Below are 20,634 nucleotides of genomic sequence, written 5' to 3' on the forward strand. Positions count from 1 at the left end.
ATAGACATATAAAGGTAGACGCATCCTTCGGCTCTGAAGCGTTCGTATCCATAGACGTATAAAGGTAGATGCCTCCTCGGGCGCGCTTCCGCTTCCCAAGCTTCCTTGGGGGCAGCTGGAAATTTCCGCGTGCGTCACAGAAGGGGGCGTTCAGTAGGCCAATGAGAGGCAGGTGGGGGCGGGACAACTAGATTCTGACAAGTCCTGGAAAAGACGCGCTGTGATTGGCCAGTTCCCGTTCCCCCCATTTCCGGGGGGGAACGGGCACTGGCCAATCACAGCGCGTATCGCGGCCACCATACGAAACAGGTCGCTCCAACGAACTGCAGAGGCCAATGAGGTATCTAGGTTTCTATATCTATGTTCGTATCGCGGGCGCACTTCCTTGTTCCGCAGGGCTAGCCTTCCACTTCCTTCGCTTCAGCAGGGCAAGCTGGAAACTTCCGTGTGCGTCACAGAAGGGGGCGTTCGGTAGGCCAATCAGAGGCAGGTGGGGCGGGTCTTTTCTTAAGAGGCAGCCGTGCAGCAACTAGTCAGTTAGACGCGCTGTGATTGGCCAGTAGTCAACGCGATGTGATTGGCCAGTAGTCAAACAGCCCTGCGGAAGAGCCTTGTATTGAGATACCAGTCGCTCCTATGAACTGCAGAGGCCAATGAGGTATCTAATCAAATCAAATCAAATCAAACTTTATTTATATAGCACATTTACAACAGCCCAAAGCCGACCCAAGTGCTGAACATGGTTAAAACAAGGTAATTCAGACACACAGAAGCATCAACAAAAAATATATACACAGGGCAAAAACAAAAGAAAAACAAAAGAGAAACAAAACAATGCAGAGTTAGGACAGAACAGGATAGCTAAATACGACTAAAAGCAAGAGAGAATAAGTGAGTTTTTAGTAAGGTTTTAAAAGCCCCAATCGACTGGGCAGATCTAATGTTGAGGGGCAACATATTCCAGAGCCTGGGGCCCGCAGCCGCAAAAGCACGGTCACCCCTACTCCTCAAATTAGTCGTATGAGCGACCAGCAGTAGCTTGTCCGCAGACCTCAAGGCCCTGGTTGGGATATAAGGCTCAATTATGTCAGAGAGATAGGAGGGTGACAGGCCGTGAATGGTTTTAAAAACAAATAAAAGAACCTTAAAATCAATTCTAAAATGAACAGGGAGCCAATGAAGAGTGGCCAGGACTGGAGTTATGTGGTCACGTTTTTTAGTGCCGGTGAGGAGGCGGGCGGCTGCGTTCTGGACCAGCTGTAGACGCCTAAGTGAAGCCTGATCAATGCCAGTTTAAAGTGAGTTACAGTAATCTAATCTGGAGGAGATAAATGCATGTATGACCATCTCCAGCTGTTTTTGTGGGAGATAGGTTTTGACTTTAGCTATGAGTCTAAGCTGGAAGAAGCTTGTCTTGACAACAGAGCTGATGTGTTTGTCAAGTTTAAAATTATTTTCAAAAATAAAACCAAGATTTTTGGCAGAGGAATGGATATTTGAATTTAAAATGCCCAGGGAGTTGGAGGGTGGGACAGGATGGTGGCCAAAAATTAAAATTTCGGTTTTGTTTTCATTGAGGGTGAGAAAATTGGCGTCCATCCAGGCCTTGACATCGTGGAAACAGGTGAGAAATGGCTGGAATGGATCATTGGAGTCAGTTTTTAGCGGAAAATACATTTGTACATCATCTGCATAACAGTGAAAGGGCATATTGTGCTTTGCAAAAATTGATCCAAGAGGTAACATGTAAAGGAGAAATAAAATCGGACCTAGTATGGAGCCTTGAGGCACTCCACATGAGAGGGGAGTCGCAGGTGACGCAAATTCCCCTATGTGCACGGAGAAGGTTCTGAGAGGTAGGACTGGAACCAAGTGAGGACAGTGCCGGAGATGCCAACAAGGTGTTCAAGGCGTGATAATAAAATATTGTGGTCAACCGTGTCAAAGGCCGCCGAAAGGTCGAGGAGCACCAGTGCAGCAGGGGAACCGTTATCAGCTGTTAAAATTAAATCATTAAAAACTCTAAGAAGGGCTGTCTCTGTGCTGTGGCCAGGTTTGAAGCCAGACTGGAACTTTTCGTGGAGACCATGTGATAATAAAAATGACTGAAGTTGTGAGTACACGACAAATAAAAAGGGGAGCTGGGAAATGGGCCTAAAGTTGGAGAGGATGGAAGCGTCGAGATTTTTCTTTTTCAGTAGTGGGTGTACAACAGCATGTTTAAAAGCGGGGGGGACAGAACCAGATATGAGGCAAGAGTTTATTAGTAGGAGGACACTAGGACCAACCACACCAAAAACCTCTTTGAGAAGGGGGGGGGAATGCAGTCGGAGGGACAATTTGATGGGCGTAGGAGCATAACCATGTCAGTAAGGGCAGAGAGTGAAATAGGCTCAAACTGAGAGAGAGTTGCAGGACATGGAGAAGGGGTGGGATCTAAGGCCGTGAGTGAATGTGCTGCCCTGAGGTCAGAGATTTTGGAAATAAAAAAATTCTGAAACTCGATACAGAGGGCGAGGGATGGGACAATGGGAGGGGCTTCGCGGGGGTTAGTGAGGGAGTTGAAAATATTAAAGAGAACCTGAGGTTTATGGCTGTTAGCGGTGACAAGATTGGAGATGTAGAATGATTTAGCAGCTTTCACTGCTCTCTGGTAGTCGAAGAGGGAGCCCCGTAAAATGTCCAATGAAACGTGGAGCCTGTCTTTGCGCCATTTCCGCTCTGCACGCCTGCTGAGGCGTCTGAGGGCGTGGGTTGAGTCATTTAACCAGGGCTCATGTGGTGCTTTAGTACGTTTATTGTGGCGAAAGGGAGCAACGGAGTCCAAAATGTCAGTACAGGTGGAGTTGAGAAGGGCAAGAAGAGCTTCAGCACTGAGAGCACAGGGAGAGACCAGGGTGTTGAGCAATGATTGGTTGAAGATAAGGGAGAACTGAGGTGCAGTTAAGGGGTTAATGGAGCGTGTGAGGCGTGCAGGGGGACCAGCATTAACCACTGAGCAAGGGATGGAGGTGGTGAAACATATGGGGAAGTGATCTGAGATGCATGGAATAGGAAAAACGTCAAAAAACAGAGATAGTGAGGCCAAAAGACAGAACAAGGTCCAGTGTGTGGCCCTTTTCATGTGTGGGGCCGGTAATAGATCTGGTGAGATTAAATGACTCAAGGAGATTAAAAAAGTCTTTAACTAGGGGTCGAGATTCACAGCAGACGTGAATATTCATGTCCCCACAAATTATGATGTGATCGTACATTTTTTTAATCAAGTCCCAGCCCTAGTTTTTAAATAATAACAGTAGATATAAATGTATATATTTTATAATAATATAAATATAATGTACTTACTTCCTGTGATCGCTTTGACATGAAGTACAGAGGAGAGGATGAGGAGGGTGGCTGTAATCTTCATCATCACTGATCAAAACTGAACTGAATTTAATAAATGAGAATAAACAAATGAGAATAAACAGATGAGAATAAACAGATGAGAATAAACAGATCAGAATAAACAGATGTTTACTGAAAGAGAAGTTCTGGAGTCTGAAAGAGAATGAAGGAGGACTCGTTCTGTAATTTAGAAGAATCAGCCAATCAGATTAAAGATATGATATTACATCATCTGTATCCAAGAAGACGACAGTCTGGATTATTGCACATATCATGAACAATTTATTGCTGGTTATGCACCTATGTCTCCTAATGTACAAGCTGTACCTTATGTCTCCTCATGTAAATACTGTACCTTATGCGCCTTATGTCTCCTCATGTACATACTGAACCTTATGCACGTTATATCTAACCTCATGTTCATACTGTATGTAAATATCTTTGTTTAATTCATCTTTTATTCTCTCCTCGCCCCCCCGTCTTCTTTTCTTTCTCTTTCTGAAAATAACTAAAACGATGGAGCTGCACAAAAAAATATTTCACCCACTTCTTTACACCTTTAACCTGTGATGTGACAATAAAGATTCTGATTCTGTTGAAGAGAAATACAAGAAAGAAAGAAAGAAAGAAAGAGACAGAAAGAAAGAAAGAAAGAAAGAAAGAAAGAAAGAAAGAAAGGGGGACAACTTGAATCAGAAAGTAAAATATCTGGTCACTTCAGAAGAGAAAACCCAAATAAAATGCTGGAGCACTCCACTGGTCTACTCTGCACATATGTATTATTATGCAGGGTGACAAGGGGGTGTGGTCTCTGAAGACCATATTCACACGGCGGCCATTTTGCTATTAAGTTAATGAAATGCCACCCCGTTTCTTCAATGCAAAATGCAAAAATGGCCGCCATGTGAATATGATCTATTATTTCTAATTCCATAGTGTAACATAATACCAGTCAGAGTTCCATAGCTTTTGTCTCCCCCCTCCCCCAAAATCTTGCCCCCCCTACTGACAGAGGCTAAAAACGCTTGTCTGTGTGCGTGCGTGCGTGCGTGCGTGCGTGCGTGCGTGCGTGCGTGTGTGTGTGTGTGTGTGTATGTATGTATGTATGTGCGTGTTTGTGTGTGTTCAGCGTCACTGGTAAAATGCTGTTCATGTTCAATAAGCATCAATCCAAGCCTCATTACATCTCACTGCTGAAACCATCAAATGTCTTTAAAACACACTGGTCATGTGTGTGTGTGTGTGTGTGTGTGTGTGTGTGTGTGTGTGTGTGTGTGTGTGTGTGTGTGTGTGTGTGTGTGTGTGTGTGTGTGTGTGTGTGTGTGTGTGTGTGTGTGTGTGTGTGTGTGTGTGTGTGTGTGTGTGTGTGTGTGTGTGTGCGTGCGTGCGTGCGTGCGTGCGTGCGTGCGTGCGTGCGTGTCATTTGTTTGTATTGTGCATCGTTCTTATTTGGTTTTATATAATAACAGTAAATATACATGTGTATACATTATATAATAACATAAATATAATGTACTTACTTCCTGGGATCGCTTTGACATGAAGTACAGAGGAGAGGATGAGGAGGGTGGCTGTAATCTTTATCATCACTGATCAAAACTGAACTGAATTTAATAGATAAGAATAAACAGATGAGAATAAACAGATGAGAATAAACAGATGAGAATAAACAGATCAGAATAAACAGATGTTTACTGGAAGAGAAGTTCTGGAGTCTGAAAGAGAATGAAGGAGGACTCGTTCTTTAGTTCAGAAGAATCAGCCAATCAGATTAAAGATATGATGTTACATCATCTGTTTCTGGAAAGAGGACAGTCTGGATTATTGCACTTATCATGAACAGTATAGCTGCTGCTGATGCACCTAATGTCTCCTTGTGTATATACTGTACCTTATGCACCTTATGTCTAACCTCATGTACATACTGTACCTTATGCACCTTATGTCTCCTCATGTACATACTGTACCTTATGCACCTTATATCTCCTCATGTACATACAGTATGTACATATCTTTGTTTAATTCATCCTTTATTCTCCCTCCGTCTTATTTTCTTTCTGAAAATAACTAAAACAATGGAGCTGCACTAAAAATAATTTCACCCACTTCTTTACACCTTTAACCCGTGATGTGACAATAAAGATGATTCTGATTCTGTTGAAGAGAAACACAAGAAAGAAAGAAAGAAAGAAAGAAAGAAAGAAAGAAAGAAAGGGGGACAACTTGAATCAGAAAGTAAAATATCTGGTCACTTCAGAAGAGAAAACCCAAATAAAATGCTGGAGCACTCCACTGGTCTACTCTGCACATATATTATTATGTGTGTGTGTGTGTGTGTGTGTGTGTGTGTTTGGGGTGCGTGTGTGTGTTCAGAGTTGTTGGTAAAATGCTGTTCATGTTCAATAAGCATCAATCCAAGCCTCATTACATCTCACTGCTGAAATCATCAAATGTCTTTAAAACACACTGGTCGAGTGTGTGTGTGTGTGTGTGTGTGTGTGTGTGTGTGTGTGTGTGTGTGTGTGTGTGTGTGTGTGTGTGTGTGTGTGTGTGTGTGTGTGTGTGTGTGTGTGTGTGTGTGTGTGTGTGTGTGTGTGCGTGCGTGCGTGCGTGCGTGCGTGTGTGTGTGTGGGGGGGGGTTGATTGAAGCTTCTCACTGGAAACCCCCCAAACTTGATTTCACTTCCTGATTCACCCAACAGCCAATCAGGATTATTCTTTTATTAAACATCAGCAGTTACTAGAGAGAGAGACATGTTGATGTGAACAACCTGACAGACTGACAGTCTACATGTATTTATTTATTGTTTTATTTGACTCGCTTTGACAATGTAAACATATCAAAATAAAGTATCTGACAATGTATAAAGTCACCATGCCAACTTTGATGAGGCAGTATTGTGTTGTTCTAAAAACATGTTTTTTTTTTTCATTTCCTGAAAAGTAAATATTTTGGACTAGTTCCAGTGCAACAGCAGAGATATGTAAAATGCATACAATTATGTATTTTGCACAATTGCACAATTATCAAAATGATGAAACGCAAGAAAGCCAGCGGCTTATTTCCATTGCGGCCCTTTGTATGTGTACATTATGTGGTGATGCATGTTATGAGTGTGTGTGTGTAATTGCACTCAAGTCCAAGCACTCATTGGTGTAAGAAAGCGTCTTTGTGGGGAAAAGTGTGGGTGTGCCTTCCACACTGGGAGTGGGGGGGAGATACCTATAAATTGCATTTTGCATTACAAACGAATGGTGCATGGGCGTGGCTCTTTGGACCTAATGTGCTGTATAAAGTAATATTTCCTGCTGGCCGAAGAAACCTTCCGTTTAAGAAATAGTTGTTTAGACAACTCATCCTGCTACATTTTAATTCCCCTGCCGCTAACCACTTAAACCCCAGCATCTGTATTGTGGGGAAAGCTTTCGCAGAAAATAGCAGATCGACAAGCTCACAAGGCGTCGCGCTGCAAAGCCTTTAGATCTGCTATTTTTTGAAAGATTGTCACATTTGGAATTTTTTTCTTAAGAGTACTTTTACTTTTGGTACTTTACATTTTTGATGCCAATACTTCTACACTTTTACTCAAGTAACATTTTGAATACAGACCCTTTACTTGTAAAGGAGTATTTCTATATTGTGGTAATGCTTACTTTGTCCACCACGGAAAAGGTGTAACTGGAAAGACAACCCACACATTCTTTCGTTTTTTGTCACTTTTTTTTTACACACATGCAAACACATTACACAATTCAAACAATATAAAAAAAAGACGGAACAATAAAAGAAAACCTAATCTGACAAAGACAAAAAAAAGAAGAAAATAAAACATTGAAAAGACAACTATTCAAATAGGTATCACGTTAATACAATGGCACATCATCATAGTCACTCTCCTCTGTTCCACATGTCCTTCCCACAACCCTAGTCTCTGTTAGAGTTCTTGTGGGTTATCCATTTTGTCCATTTGTCCTCCATTTGTGCTTCCTGAAGTCTCAAGGAAACATATTTCCTCCATTAGTTCTCCCCATTGTCCTTGCGTTGGAGTATCTACCTGGCCCCATTTCCTCGTGATGGCTTTCTTCCCTGCTGCCAATACAATCTTAATCAACCCACACATTATTGAGGGCCATGCATATTATCAATGCCAAACATCTAATTTTCCAATGGCCAAATGTCTTAGATCTATCTTTAATAATCATTAATGCATTAGATCCTGATTTGCGTATCATTTTGCGTAGTGTCATCTTTGGCCTAATTCAGCCTGGCCCCATATGTCTTCTCACTGTCAAACTGACACGTTTCACCTGGAAGTCAGGGCCTTTCTGCATGTGTCTGATAAACGTTTTGCAGTAGACAGATTTCAGCCTGTCTGTAGCTGTATGGTTACCAGTTGGCTCGAGGAATGTCATAATTTGTTAGTTAGAAGAAAATATCTGGAACCATGCTTTTCCCACGCTTGCAAGATCTCTTCTCTGGAATAAACCCAAATACTATTATAATAGGTTCCATTGATGTAATTAATTCACATCTGACCGATAGATATGGACCGGTATTTACTAGGGGAAAATAAAGCTATCAGTCTTCCTCCTCCTCAAAAGGGGAAGTCTATTCTAGGAGTGAACTCCTGGCCAGTGTATGTCTGTTTCTCTCTAACAATGGAACGAGTCATATAGGGACAGAAAGGGTGTGGTGTCAACAGGATATTATTTTGTTAATTTTACTGCATTGAAATGTACAGTATAACCTGTCTGCTTCATATTCTAGTTTAATCGCTATGCCGTAATGATTAATCCTTTAATAAAATTATATTTGCTTCTAGTTTTGGCATTAAGGATCTTAATGGTTACTCTAGTCTGATTTATATAAATACTTTCTTTGTCTAAAGTTGTCTATAGCTTTACGGCGCTGGGAAAAAGTGTGAAACGCTCGTCTCCATAGATTACTTTGAAACTAATTGAAGCTAGTCTTTTGCGGCAAGTTTCCAAAACACACACAAAACGCACTCAAAGATCGTTAATTGCAGTGATCAGGGGCCTGTTCCTCAAAAGGTGAATTAAAAAAGCCTGGCCTTAAGCCAAATCCAGGCTTGACAAAGTCGGGTCCGAAAAGCCTCGTTTATTCCGTTCCTCAGACGCCAAGCCAGGCTGAAAAGGAGCAACTTTGTCGAGCTAGGCTATGTCAAGCCAGGCTGTGTCCAGCCAGGATAATGAAGCCAGGCTGAATGGGCGGCGATTCGCCGGCGACGTATTTCTATAAAAGACCATGAACTCGAGCGCAGATTCCTTGAACTTGACCAATCACGGAGTCCAAAACCAGAGCAGCGTTCTTCTCTGTGGCTGAATAGCAGCACTGCAGCAGCTCATGAAATCATACAAGGAAGTAAAATGTATTTAAGCAAGAAAGGAAACGCGACCGCAATAAATAGATCCAGGGAGAAAGCATGGCAAAGTATTGCAAGCACACACGGTGTGTGTGTGTGTGTGTGTGTGTGTGTGTGTGTGTGTGTGTGTGTGTGTGTGTGTGTTTGAGACGGACGGGCAACGGGACGAACGGGAACGGGACGGGACGGGGGACGGGACGTGGGGGGGGGGGGGGGGGGTTTGACCACGACAGGGGGCCGTGACGGGATGAGCGGGGGGGACGGGACGGGACGAGACACGCAATAAATAACCCCACATTTGCAAGACCACTTTGGTAGAGGTTTGGGTTGTGTAACTAGTTACCTTGCCATCATGATGTAACTCCAAAGGTGGACAAGAAATAAAAAATAATTTCTCCATTGACTAGAAATTGATAATTTAAAATATGCTCCTCATTGACTTACAAAGAGGCTCCTTTAAACCCATAACTAATAATTTATATATATATATATATATATATATATATATATATATATATATATATATATATATATATATATATATATATATATATATATATATATATATATATATATATATATATATATATATATATATATATATATATATATATATATATATATATATATAAATGATTAGTTACGGGTATATGTGTGTGTATGTATGTGTCAGACATTTTTTATAATATTTAAAAAAAAATGTAATATATTATCAAACATCTAACAAGATGAACTATAGTGTTAACTATAACAGAGTGACAATTACATATCACATGAGTCATTGCGAAACAATTATGATTATGATTCATGGTCACACACTATTTCAGTAATTAATTATATCTTATTGTATTTATTTCATTTTATTTGAATGCAGGGTCATTAAAATGAGTCCATATACAAACACATGTTTTGAATTAACTGTGGAAAAACTTAAAGAACAAGGCACTAGATTAAGTAAGCTTGGCTGTTAGCCTGCTCCTGACCAGGATAACTTCACAGCTAAATTGCCATGGTAACTAAGCTAGGCTTGCTTCAATTCTCTTTTGAGGAATCGGATAAGGCTAAACTTAGCCAGGGTGAACTGGCTAAACTAATCTTCAAGATAATTCACCTTTTGAGGAACCGACTCAGCTCTAATCCTGGCTAAATTAAGCCAGAATAGGTGGAAAAGCCAGGCTTTAGCTCTAATTCACCTTTTGAGGAACAGGCCCCTGATTAAAGGGGCTTTAGTGGGGGTCACTTGTAAGGGTATTTTTTTTTACTGTTGACACAGGGGGAACTGTAAAAAGTAGACTGTGAGTTACGTCAGAGCAAATCTCATCACCTACTAGCCTAAGACATTCCTTGAAACTCATAGGAATAAGGACTTATACCAGACCACCCATACAGGGTATGCTGGGAGGCAGTTAACACTGTTATATGAGCTTATTTATATGCAGAATATGAGCTGCAATATGGGAAATGGTCAGCTGCTATCCCATATACAGTATAGACATCAATCAACACTCTAGTATGTGCAATAGCCTAATATTCACTGACTTTTGCTATATGGAAAGCAAAATACAATATGCAGCCATTTTGACATCATGATGCATATTATATAATTAAAAGTTATTGAATTGACAGAATACAAATAGTAAGATATAGTATAGTATAGTAAGAATCAGATATTCAGTCATACAAAAGACTGCGCAATGCAATACCTACCCCAAAGTTCACTTAAGCATTATGCATTATGTTCTAATATGACATTAGACTACCGTATCTCTAGTAGTAGTAGTGTTCATCCCATCTTATTTGTGGTGACATTGCTTGTATTGCATGAGCATAACAATTTTTATAGCTTGTATTGTACAAAGCAACTATCACAAGAGACAGTTAGTTGCTTTGTGTAATACAAGCTATAAAAAATTATTTTCAGTTCCAAAACAGTACATAGAAGTGTGAAGCATTTCATTTTGTTTGTGCAATAGGCCCCTTCTCAATGCCATTTGCAATGTTCTATGCCATACACTTAAAATAAAACACACAACAGCCATGAAAGATTAAAGGCTTCAATATATGACCCATATATCTATATTTGTATAATGTCTGCAAAAACAGCAACAGCAACCTCAACAACAAACAGTTAGAATACAAAAGAAATGGGATAAATAATTTCAGTTTTTGACACATGCTTTAACATTTAGTGACTATTCTCTCACAGACCGCCACTTTGGGACTATGGGTGTAACATTTGAATAATATTTTGCCATTATTGTAATCTGAAAAGGACCTGATGTTACGGTTATGCTTACAGTGGTCTTGCGAGCCAGACTGTTGCCTCCCACAATTTTCAAATGCTTATACAGTATGAGACTAGACAGTATCATACAATTGCAATGGCCTGTTCCCTAACACTAGGGGGGAAATGCCAGGAACTTCGTTATTGCACTATTGCAGTGACTCTGTCTCAGCAGAAGATTTTGTAGATTAAGTACAAGTGTCATTTATTGCATTATACGTCACTATAGAAAAGTGGTTACATCAGCACCTTTCAGACCTTCAAATTGGTGTGCAAATGAATGACATGCAAATGCAATTGTATATGTGCCAAATTCCAATATTGTACACTGCACTGCACAACAGTAGCGTATGGTGGGTTCTAACGTTGACCGGGCCAGATTCTTAAGTCACAACAATAATGAAATGTGGAGCTATTTCTGGCCCCTCTTTATACTGTTTACCTGGCAAGAGAACCGGTTTGACGGGGAAACCGGTTTTTAATGGCCACTCATTAACAATTCGGCCGAATGTAAATAGGTCCGGTACAAATAAGCCCGATTTGAAAACAAAGGCGACTTTCTATGGTTGGCTACAACAGAATAGGGTGAGGGGCTGCTAATATTGTTATGTTGATTCTTTTGATTTTTTCCCCCCCTGGGGAGCAGGGTTTTACAGACCGGGCCTCATTGGCCCCAATGAGCATACGCCTCTGCTGCACAAATGAAGACAGTAGTCCCATTAAACCATGTTACAATTGCATTAATCCTATTGTGATAAGGCTCATTGGTGAGAAATGTAAAACATGAATATATACAAATACATTCTCTCTTCACTTGTCAATACAGACAACTACATTATCAGCCTGTTCAACAGCCAATAACTCATTATGCCTTAATCCTACTACAAACATCAGGGATCTCCATATATGGGCATAAAAGAGACATGGACAGACCGATACAGAGATCTCCATACAGTATATGGACATTAAAGGGACACAGGCAGATACAGAGATCTCTAGATATGGCATAAAAATACACAGACAGACAGACAGGTACAACGGCAACTTTGACAACGGGCACAACGGCATCCCATAGGGGCATGCTAGCTGTAGTATACAACCCTCGTAGACGTATTTATGATTCTGACGTCTTTGAAGACGTCAGAATCATAAATACGTCTACGAGGGTGTATACTACAGCTAGGGGCATGCATGCATTCCCAACTTTCATCGTTCTCTACTTTCGTTCCTGGTCTGGTGTTGCAGTATATAAATACAGGACAGAGAGACATTTACTTTTTATCAATATGAATATACATCTCTCTAAAGCTGGGAAATAAGGATTCTCTAAGAGATGCCATTTGTTTTTGCTTTTTAGAAATCTTGAGACGTAGATGTTGTTTGACTGTACTTCTTCTCTTCACTTAACGCATTTGCAATTTTTAAAACGAAAGAGCTCCACAGTGTCTTCTTAATGTCTTTGCCCATGAATGCATAGAGAAATGGATTCATGCAACTGTTTGCGCTCGCAAGAGTCACTGATATCATCGTTCCAGTTGAAACGAATGCGTGTTGACTGTTGTTAATGTCTAGTAAAACAAAGATGTGGTAGGGAAGCCAACAGATGACAAATATAACTATCAGGGCCGTCATGACTTTGAATTGCTTAGTGATCATGCCCTCCTCGTTCCGTAGACTTACAATGATGATAGGATAACACACAGTGATGATTGCCAGTGGAACTACGAAGCCTAGAACGAAGCGAACAACAGGAATACTTACAGAGCTGTTGGGTAGAACTGCAAAATTGTTGTAGCATTTAATAACCTGCTTATGGTCGTTGGATGTAACGTCACGAACCACAAAGGAGGGAATGCTCAGCACCACAGAAAAGAGCCAGGCAACAAAAACTACAACTGCTGCCTTTTTCACCGTACGACTGTTTCGGGTCCAAAATACGAACACAACAGTCACACAACGGTCAACACTGATAATCACCATTAGGAAGATGCTGCTGAACATGTTGAGTAACATAACAAAGGAGGTGAACTTGCACATGAAAAGTCCAAAGAGCCAAGATCCTGTTGCTGTCATTGTGATGATGGTGAAAGGCAGCGTTGCACAGTAGATGAAGTCGGAGACGGCCAGGCTCAAGTACCACGTTGTGGTCATTGTCTTCTCTTTCATCTTGAAGACAATAACCCAGATGACCAGGCCATTCCCCAAAAGCCCTAGCAGGAAGATGATCACATTTATCACAGCCAGGGTGACATACCCTGCTTGGTTAATGGACAATGGTGGGGTGATGATGTATGGAGGTGGTGACTCATAGTCATAGTCATGGTCATAGTCAAACTCTGCACTGGTAGGTGAAGGTGATGATGGCACAGATGTCATGGTGTACTCCTATAGAAAAGGAAAGTTGTTGATGTGTTAAAGTCAAGTTCATTTTTGTCATAACACAAGGAGCAATTTGTACATTTTGGGTAACAGAAAAGAATGACTCACAACTTACAGTGAAAATATTGTATACTGTAAGCACTGCAAGTAATACAGGCTACTGAATGGCTGCACCTGCATACAGATAAAGAAAAGGGAAAATATATATATTTTTTATATTTTGAAAGTATGAAATTATTAAATATGTCATTTCTTTATATCTTTTTTTGTTTGCAAAGCCTAAATGCAAACAGAAATGTAATTGTAATTCATACATTCCCATGTGCAAAACTCAAAACACAATTAAATCATTAGTCACAATGCCCTATACTTCTTCATACTGTCACACAAAAGCAGCTATTGTTTTGAATTAAAAATAAAAAGTGAAAGTGTGTTTGTGGGTTTTATAAATATTGAACAAATGAAAAGTATTAACAAGAGCTTGTGACTAAATAACTACATTTGATCCATTGGAACAACACAGGTTCTGGAAAATCTGGAATTCTGGAAATGTCACTCACCTCACACAAGAGCTCCTGTTGAGAACAGATCTGGTCAATGAGTCAGAAGAGGATGTCACTGCTTTTTTCCCCCCAGTGGTGGAAGAAGTACTCACATTTTTTACTTAAGTAAAAGTATCAGCAATTTAGAAATACTCTGTTACAAGTAAAAGTAAAAGTCAGGTGTTCAAAATGTACTTGAGTAAGAGTACAAAAGTATTGGCATCAAAATGTACTTAAAGAACCAAAAGTAAAAGTAGCCTACTCATTCATTATGCAGTATGTCCCATTTCACAAGTTTGTGGTGTATACATTTCTTTTGAAAATAGCTTATCTCACAAGCTTGTAGATCGGCTATTTTCAAATGATATAGGGTTGAAGTGGTTAATGCATGTTTTGTTTTGTAATAATACTCCAAATCTACAAAGTAACTGTAGGGGGCGTTGTGGTATAAAGGTGGACGTCTAATTTAAATAGGACACTAGTGAAAAAATAAGTACAGTACTTATTTACTCAAGTACTGTACTTAAAGTTGGACAATGCAAATTCACAACTAACGATTTTTAGCAACCTCTGCTGGTCACTACCGTCACTGCATACAATTTCCGAAGTCCTCGATTACCCAGAATTCCATTCGTTTTCACCGGAAGGCGGAAGCGTTTCAAAAAGCGATCTTTTAATTGTTTTATACTATCTACGGATCGTTTCTCTTAGCCAGTGGAGCATTAGTTACCATGAGCTGTGCTTTCTTTTTCTGTTCTTTTTCGATCTTCTAATCCTACATTCTCTTAAAATCAGCGTGAGGTTCATTTTTGTTATTAGCGCGATAGTTCCTGGCCAAACAGGAAACCGTTGCGGTAGTTCCTGGCCAAACAGGAAACCAGTGCATTTCCACCTCCGTTTTCCGGCCAGATGACGTCATTTCCCCGGGAAAGTCCCCCCAGTCCACGTTCAATATAAAATATATAAATAAAAGGCTTCCGGGGGTGAAATTCATGGAGTGGGTGTTGTGAAACTTTTGCCACTCACAAAAGATATACAATTTAACTTTAGTTTTGTTGAAAACGTTACCTAGTATGCCTTTAAGTACAATTTTGAGGTATTCAGACTTTACTGGGGTGTTAAAAAATACTTTACTAGTACTCCACTACATCTCAGAGCCAATGTCAGTACTTTTACTTGTACTCCACTACATCTCAGAGCCAGGAAAATGTTATACTTTTACTCCACTACAATTATTTGAAAACATCCGGCTTTGTCAAGTGTGCTCCTGGTGCCAAGAGTACAGAATCACATGACTTACAAGAAGCCAGGCAGAGGCTGTCAAGAGGTTGTATTGAAAATGGTGTATTGCTGCATGCAATACTAAATAGTACCATAGGGTGGTGTCTCCCTTTGTTTTGGTTTGTTACACATTACACTAGACTAGAGCAGTGGTCTTCAACGTTTTTCAGGCCAAGGACCCCTTGGCAGAGAGAGAGATGAAGCAGGGACCCCCCCCCACCACATATTGTATGACATTATGTTTCAGATTAAACTTTTTCATAGATTTCATAGATAGCTTCAGAGACCTGTTTGACAGCACTATCATCAGTGTTGTGTAAATTCATGTTTTTGTTTGATTTAATTGTTTAGACATTTTCTAAAATGTTGGATTCATGTTAATGTGTATTTTCAGACAGTTAACCTTTTAAACCCTCAATATTAAGTCAACTTGACCTTTATCTCTTTTGGCTCTTTTTCCCTCTACACCAACTCTCCGAAAATAGCCGATCTACAAGCTCACAAGGCCTCACACTTTTTTTTTGCTATGTTCCCCATCACACAAAGATTTGGCGGACCCCATAGGTACTCTGAGGACTCCCTAGGGGTCCCTGACCCCCTGTTGAAGACCCCTGCACTAGAGCTAAGGGTCCACACATTATTTTCATTACAAAACATACATTAACCACTTACATTTCAGCCATTTGAAAATAGCCGATCTACAAGCTCAAAATGCTCGTAGATCGGCTATTTTCAAAAGATTTTTATATATTTTACACATTTTAAAATTGTGAAATGGCACATTCTGCATAATGAGTATTTTTACTTTTGGTACTTTAAGTATATTTTGATACCAATACTTTAGTACTTTTACTTACATTTTGAATTCCAGAGTATTTCTACATTGCAGTTTTGATACTTTTACTTAAGTAAAAAAAAAAGAAGTACTTTCCCCACCACTGAACAATCTAGTATAAGCACAGAACAATTACTAAATGTTCAGACTAAGTGCATACATGTCCAAAACTGTTAAAGAACCTGTGTTCCAATGGATCCAATTATTATTTAATAATTAGAGATTCAATACTTAAGAGTGGAAGTAAAAGTGGTTAAGGTCATGTGTAACCAACAACTACAAAATAAAAAATAAACCTATCTGCTATTTTGCTACTTTTGTGTGACACTGTCTCTCTCCTGATTGGTATCCCGACCAGAACATTTTATTCATTATATTTTCTGTTCACAAAATATACAGGAGAGATGGGGAGAGTCCTGTTACTGAACAAACACTCAATACAATAGCAATGATTACTATCAGAATATAGACTTTCTTTTCTTTCTTTTTTTCACAAACATATGTCACTTACACCACCATTGGCATTGACTTTACAATGCCAGGTCTCTATAATCATACATAAGCAGTGGCATATAGACACCATAAACTGCACCAACTCATTACTGATGAAAATAATGCGTGGACCCATAGCTCTAGTGTAATGCAGTAATACACCACTTTTACTGGAAACTCTGCCTGGCTTCTTGTAAATCGTGTGATTCTGCACTCTTGGCATCATGAGCACACTTTACCAGCCTAGGTGCCCAGCCGCCCACGCCTTTTTTAATCATACCTGTCATCTCCAGCCTCTGAAGGAATGGTATTCAAGAACAGTACCACTGTCAGGTCATAACGTGACAGTGGGCCTGCGGCCAAACCTACAATACAGTAGGTGAGGATGAGGATTTTGGTGGGGTGGGTTGTGCTAAGTGCTGTCTAAAAACAAATTCCTCTCTGTGTTATGACAACTTTAACACATCAATAACTTTCCTTTTCTATATGAGTATACACCATGACCTCTGTGCCATCACCTTCACCTGTGCAGATTTTGATTATGACTATCCTACTATATAATTGGAGTAACCTCTGTCTGTCTGTCTGTCTTGGTGTCTTGGGTCGACCGGGTATGGGCTAGTGAGTGGTAAACCGCAGAGATTGTGGGTTGTGGGTTCGAAACCACCGTGGTCAATGCACGCCTTATCTCAGCACCAAAGGAAGAGATCATGGAAGTACACTTGTGGACAGAATTACTTCCTGTTGATGAACATGATTCCAAGTGTGAATGTTTATTACTAGTAGAAGCCCTAGGAGGGGTCCACGCGCACCCTCTTATTTTTTTTTCTAGTTTGGATTTTTGGCATCCATAGGACCTCTAATATAGGGTTTTTGATGATCCCAAGAAAAAAAGTGGTCCAAAGTGTGTTTTTTTCAATGTTTTATAACCCCTATGAGACCTGCAGGATTGCTGGCTGGAACGCCGGCGAGACTGTCTTTCGGAGACTGTGGCACGCTCAAATTTAGACGTAGCCCAAAGATAGAGATACCATTTGATTCTAGACAACCTCAGGTTTCCAATGGGACCAACCTTGTCATGCTACCTTGTCGGGAAAGGGGCTAAATACCTAATGATTCAAAGTTTGACAACATTTTGGCGAGGGAAAAACGGCCATCACCATTTTCCAAATGGTCCCTTGAGCTGTCACCTCGATATAAGTGAATTGAAATGGGTTCCATAGATACCTACAAGCCCCCCCTGTACAGAAATGCCACATTTATGCCTATCTCATGCAGTTTTGGGCAAGAACATGCAGTTTTTTGCATGCAGTACAAATATGTAATTTCCGCCTATTGTAAAAAGGAGACCACTTTACTGTATCTATAGCTGCATGAGATCACTGTACTGTATCTATAGCTGTATGAGACCACTGTACTGCATCTAGAGACCACTGTACTGTATCTATAGCTGTATGAGACCACTGTACTGCATCTAGAGACCACTTTACTGTATCTATAGCTGTATGAGACCACTGTACTGCATCTAGAGACCACTGTACTGTATCTATAGCTGTATGAGACCACTGTACTGCATCTAGAGACCACTGTACTGTATCTATAGCTGTATGAGACCACTGTACTGCATCTAGAGACCACTGTACTGTATCTATAGCTGTATGAGACCACTGTACTGCATCTATAGCTGCATGAGACCACTGTACTGTATCTATAGACCACATACATTGACCACTGTATCTATAGACCACTACTGCATCTCAACTCAACACTCAATGTATTTATAAAGCACATTTAACTTGACCAGGTCACCCAAAGTGCTGTAAAAAAAAGAGTACAGGGTAAAACAAAACCAGGACACAAAACCGGACATAAACCAGTGGGGGGGGGGGTCACCACGAAGGCTCGGTAGATGCAGCACAGTGGTCTATAGATGAAGTACAGTAGTCTACAGATGCACTACAGTGGGCTACAGATGCACTACAGCGGTCTACAGTGAGCTACAGATGCACTACAGTGGGCTACAGTCAGATGCTCAACAGTGGGCTACAGATAAACTACGATGGTCTACAAATTCACTAGAGTGGTCTACAGATGCTCTACAGATGCACTAGAGTGGTCTACAGATCACGACAGTGGTCTACAGATGCACTAGAGTAGTCTACAGATACACTAGAGTGGGCTACAGATGCACTAGAGTGGGCTACAGATGCACTAGAGTAGTCTACAGATACACTAGAGTGGGCTACAGATGCACTAGAGTGGGCTACAGATGCACTAGAGTGGGCTACAGATGCACTAGAGTGGACTACAGATGCACTAGAGTGGTCTACAGATACACTAGAGTGGGCTACAGATGCACTAGAGTGGGCTACAGATCACGACAGTGGTCTACAGATGCACTAGAGTGGTCTACAGATCACGACAGTGGTCTACAGATGCACTAGAGTGGTCTACAGATGCACTAGAGTGGTCTACAGAGGCACTAGAGTGGTCTACAGAGGCACTAGAGTGGTCTACAGAGGCACTAGAGTGGTCTACAGAGGCACTAGAGTGGTCTACAGATGCACTAGAGTGGTCTACAGAGGCACTAGAGTGGTCTACAGATGCACTAGAGTGGTCTACAGATGCACTAGAGTAGTCTACAGATGCTCTACAGATGCACTAGAGTGGTCTACAGATCACGACAGTGGTCTACAGATGCACTAGAGTGGGCTACAGAGGCACTACAGTGGTCTACAGATCACGACAGTTGTCTACAGAGGCACTAGAGTGGGCTACAGATCACGACAGTGGTCTACAGATGCACTAGAGTGGTCTACAGATGCACTAGAGTGGTCTACAGATGCACTACAGTGGGCTTCAAATGCACTTGAGTGGTCTACAGATGCACTACAATGGTCTACATATCACAACAGTGGTCTACATATGCACTAGAGTAGTCTATAGATACAGTACAGCATTCTATAGATACAGTAGTCTATAGATGTAGTACAGTGGTCTCATAAAGCTATAGATACAGTGCAGTGGTCTATAGATACAGTACAGTGGTATATAGATGCAGTACAGTGGTTTATAGATTCAGTACAGTGGTCCATAGATGCAGTTCAATGGTCTATATATGCAGTACAGTTTATGGATTCAGCACAGTTGTCTATAGATGCAGTACAGTGGTCAAGATGCAGTATGTGATCTCATGCAGCTATAGATGCAGTGGTCTCATATAGCGCAGTACAGTGGTCTAGATACAGTACAGTGGTCTCTAGATGTAGTGCAGTGGTCTCATGCAGCTATAGATGCAGTACAGTGGTCTAGATACAGTACAGTGGTCTCTAGATGTAGTGCAGTGGTCTCATGCAGCTATAGATGCAGTACAGTGGTCTAGATACAGTACAGCGGTCTCTAGATGTAGTGCAGTGGTCTCATGCAGCTATAGATGCAGTACAGTGGTCTAGATACAGTACAGCGGTCTCTAGATACAGTAAAGTGGTCTCCTTTTAACAATAGGCGTAAATTACATATTTGTACTGCATGCAAAAAACTGCATGGTTCTTGCCCAAAACTGCATGAGATAGGCATAAATGTGGCATTTCTGTTCAGGGGAGGCTTGTAGGTATCTATGTAACCCATTTTAATTCACTTATATCGAGGTGACAGCTCAAGGGACCATTTGGAAAATGGTGATGGCCGTTTTTCCCCTCACCAAAATGTTGTCAAACTTTGAATCATTAGGTATTTAGCCCCCTTCCCGACAAGGTAGCATGACAAGGTTGGTCCCATTGGAAACCTGAGGTTGTCTAGAATCAAATGGTATCTCTATCTTTGGGCTACGTCTAAATTTGAGCGTGCCACAGTCTCCGAAAGATAGTCTCGCCGGCGTTCCAGCCAGCAATCCTGCAGGTCTCATAGGGGTTATAAAACATTGAAAAAAACACACTTTGGACCACTTTTTTTCTTGGGATCATCAAAATCCCTATATTAGAGGTCCTATGGATGCCAAAAATCCAAACTAGAAAAAAAAATAAGAGGGTGCGCGTGGACCCCTCCTAGGGC

The 20,634-nt window shown here is 40.8% G+C and overlaps 2 protein-coding genes across 2 annotated transcripts in view; both read right to left on the minus strand.

The window, feature by feature from the left end:
* The window catches only part of LOC308089367 (H-2 class II histocompatibility antigen, E-S beta chain-like), a 13,958-nt gene extending 8,881 nt beyond the window's left edge, over positions 1–5,077 (minus strand). The window contains exons 1-2 of the mRNA XM_080434049.1: positions 4,908–5,077; positions 3,346–3,429 (exon numbers count right to left, since the gene is read on the minus strand). Coding sequence (XP_080290175.1) covers positions 3,346–3,412 — 67 coding nt within the window. The 5' untranslated portion in view covers positions 3,413–3,429; positions 4,908–5,077. The remainder of the gene's footprint in view (positions 1–3,345; positions 3,430–4,907) is intronic.
* Positions 5,078–12,404: 7,327 nt separating this feature from the next.
* On the minus strand, positions 12,405–13,431 carry LOC308089093 (chemerin-like receptor 1; the record flags this gene model as incomplete). The annotated part of the gene is made up of 1 exon (XM_080433665.1): positions 12,405–13,431. The coding sequence occupies one exon, from the start codon at positions 13,429–13,431 to the stop codon at positions 12,409–12,411; it is 1,023 nt and encodes a 340-aa protein (XP_080289791.1). The 3' UTR covers positions 12,405–12,408.
* Between the last annotated feature and the right edge of the window lie 7,203 nt (positions 13,432–20,634).

This window comes from Gymnoscopelus braueri (assembly GCF_963280865.1).
Source record: "Gymnoscopelus braueri genome assembly, chromosome: 7".
Taxonomy (NCBI): Eukaryota; Metazoa; Chordata; class Actinopteri; order Myctophiformes; family Myctophidae; genus Gymnoscopelus; species Gymnoscopelus braueri.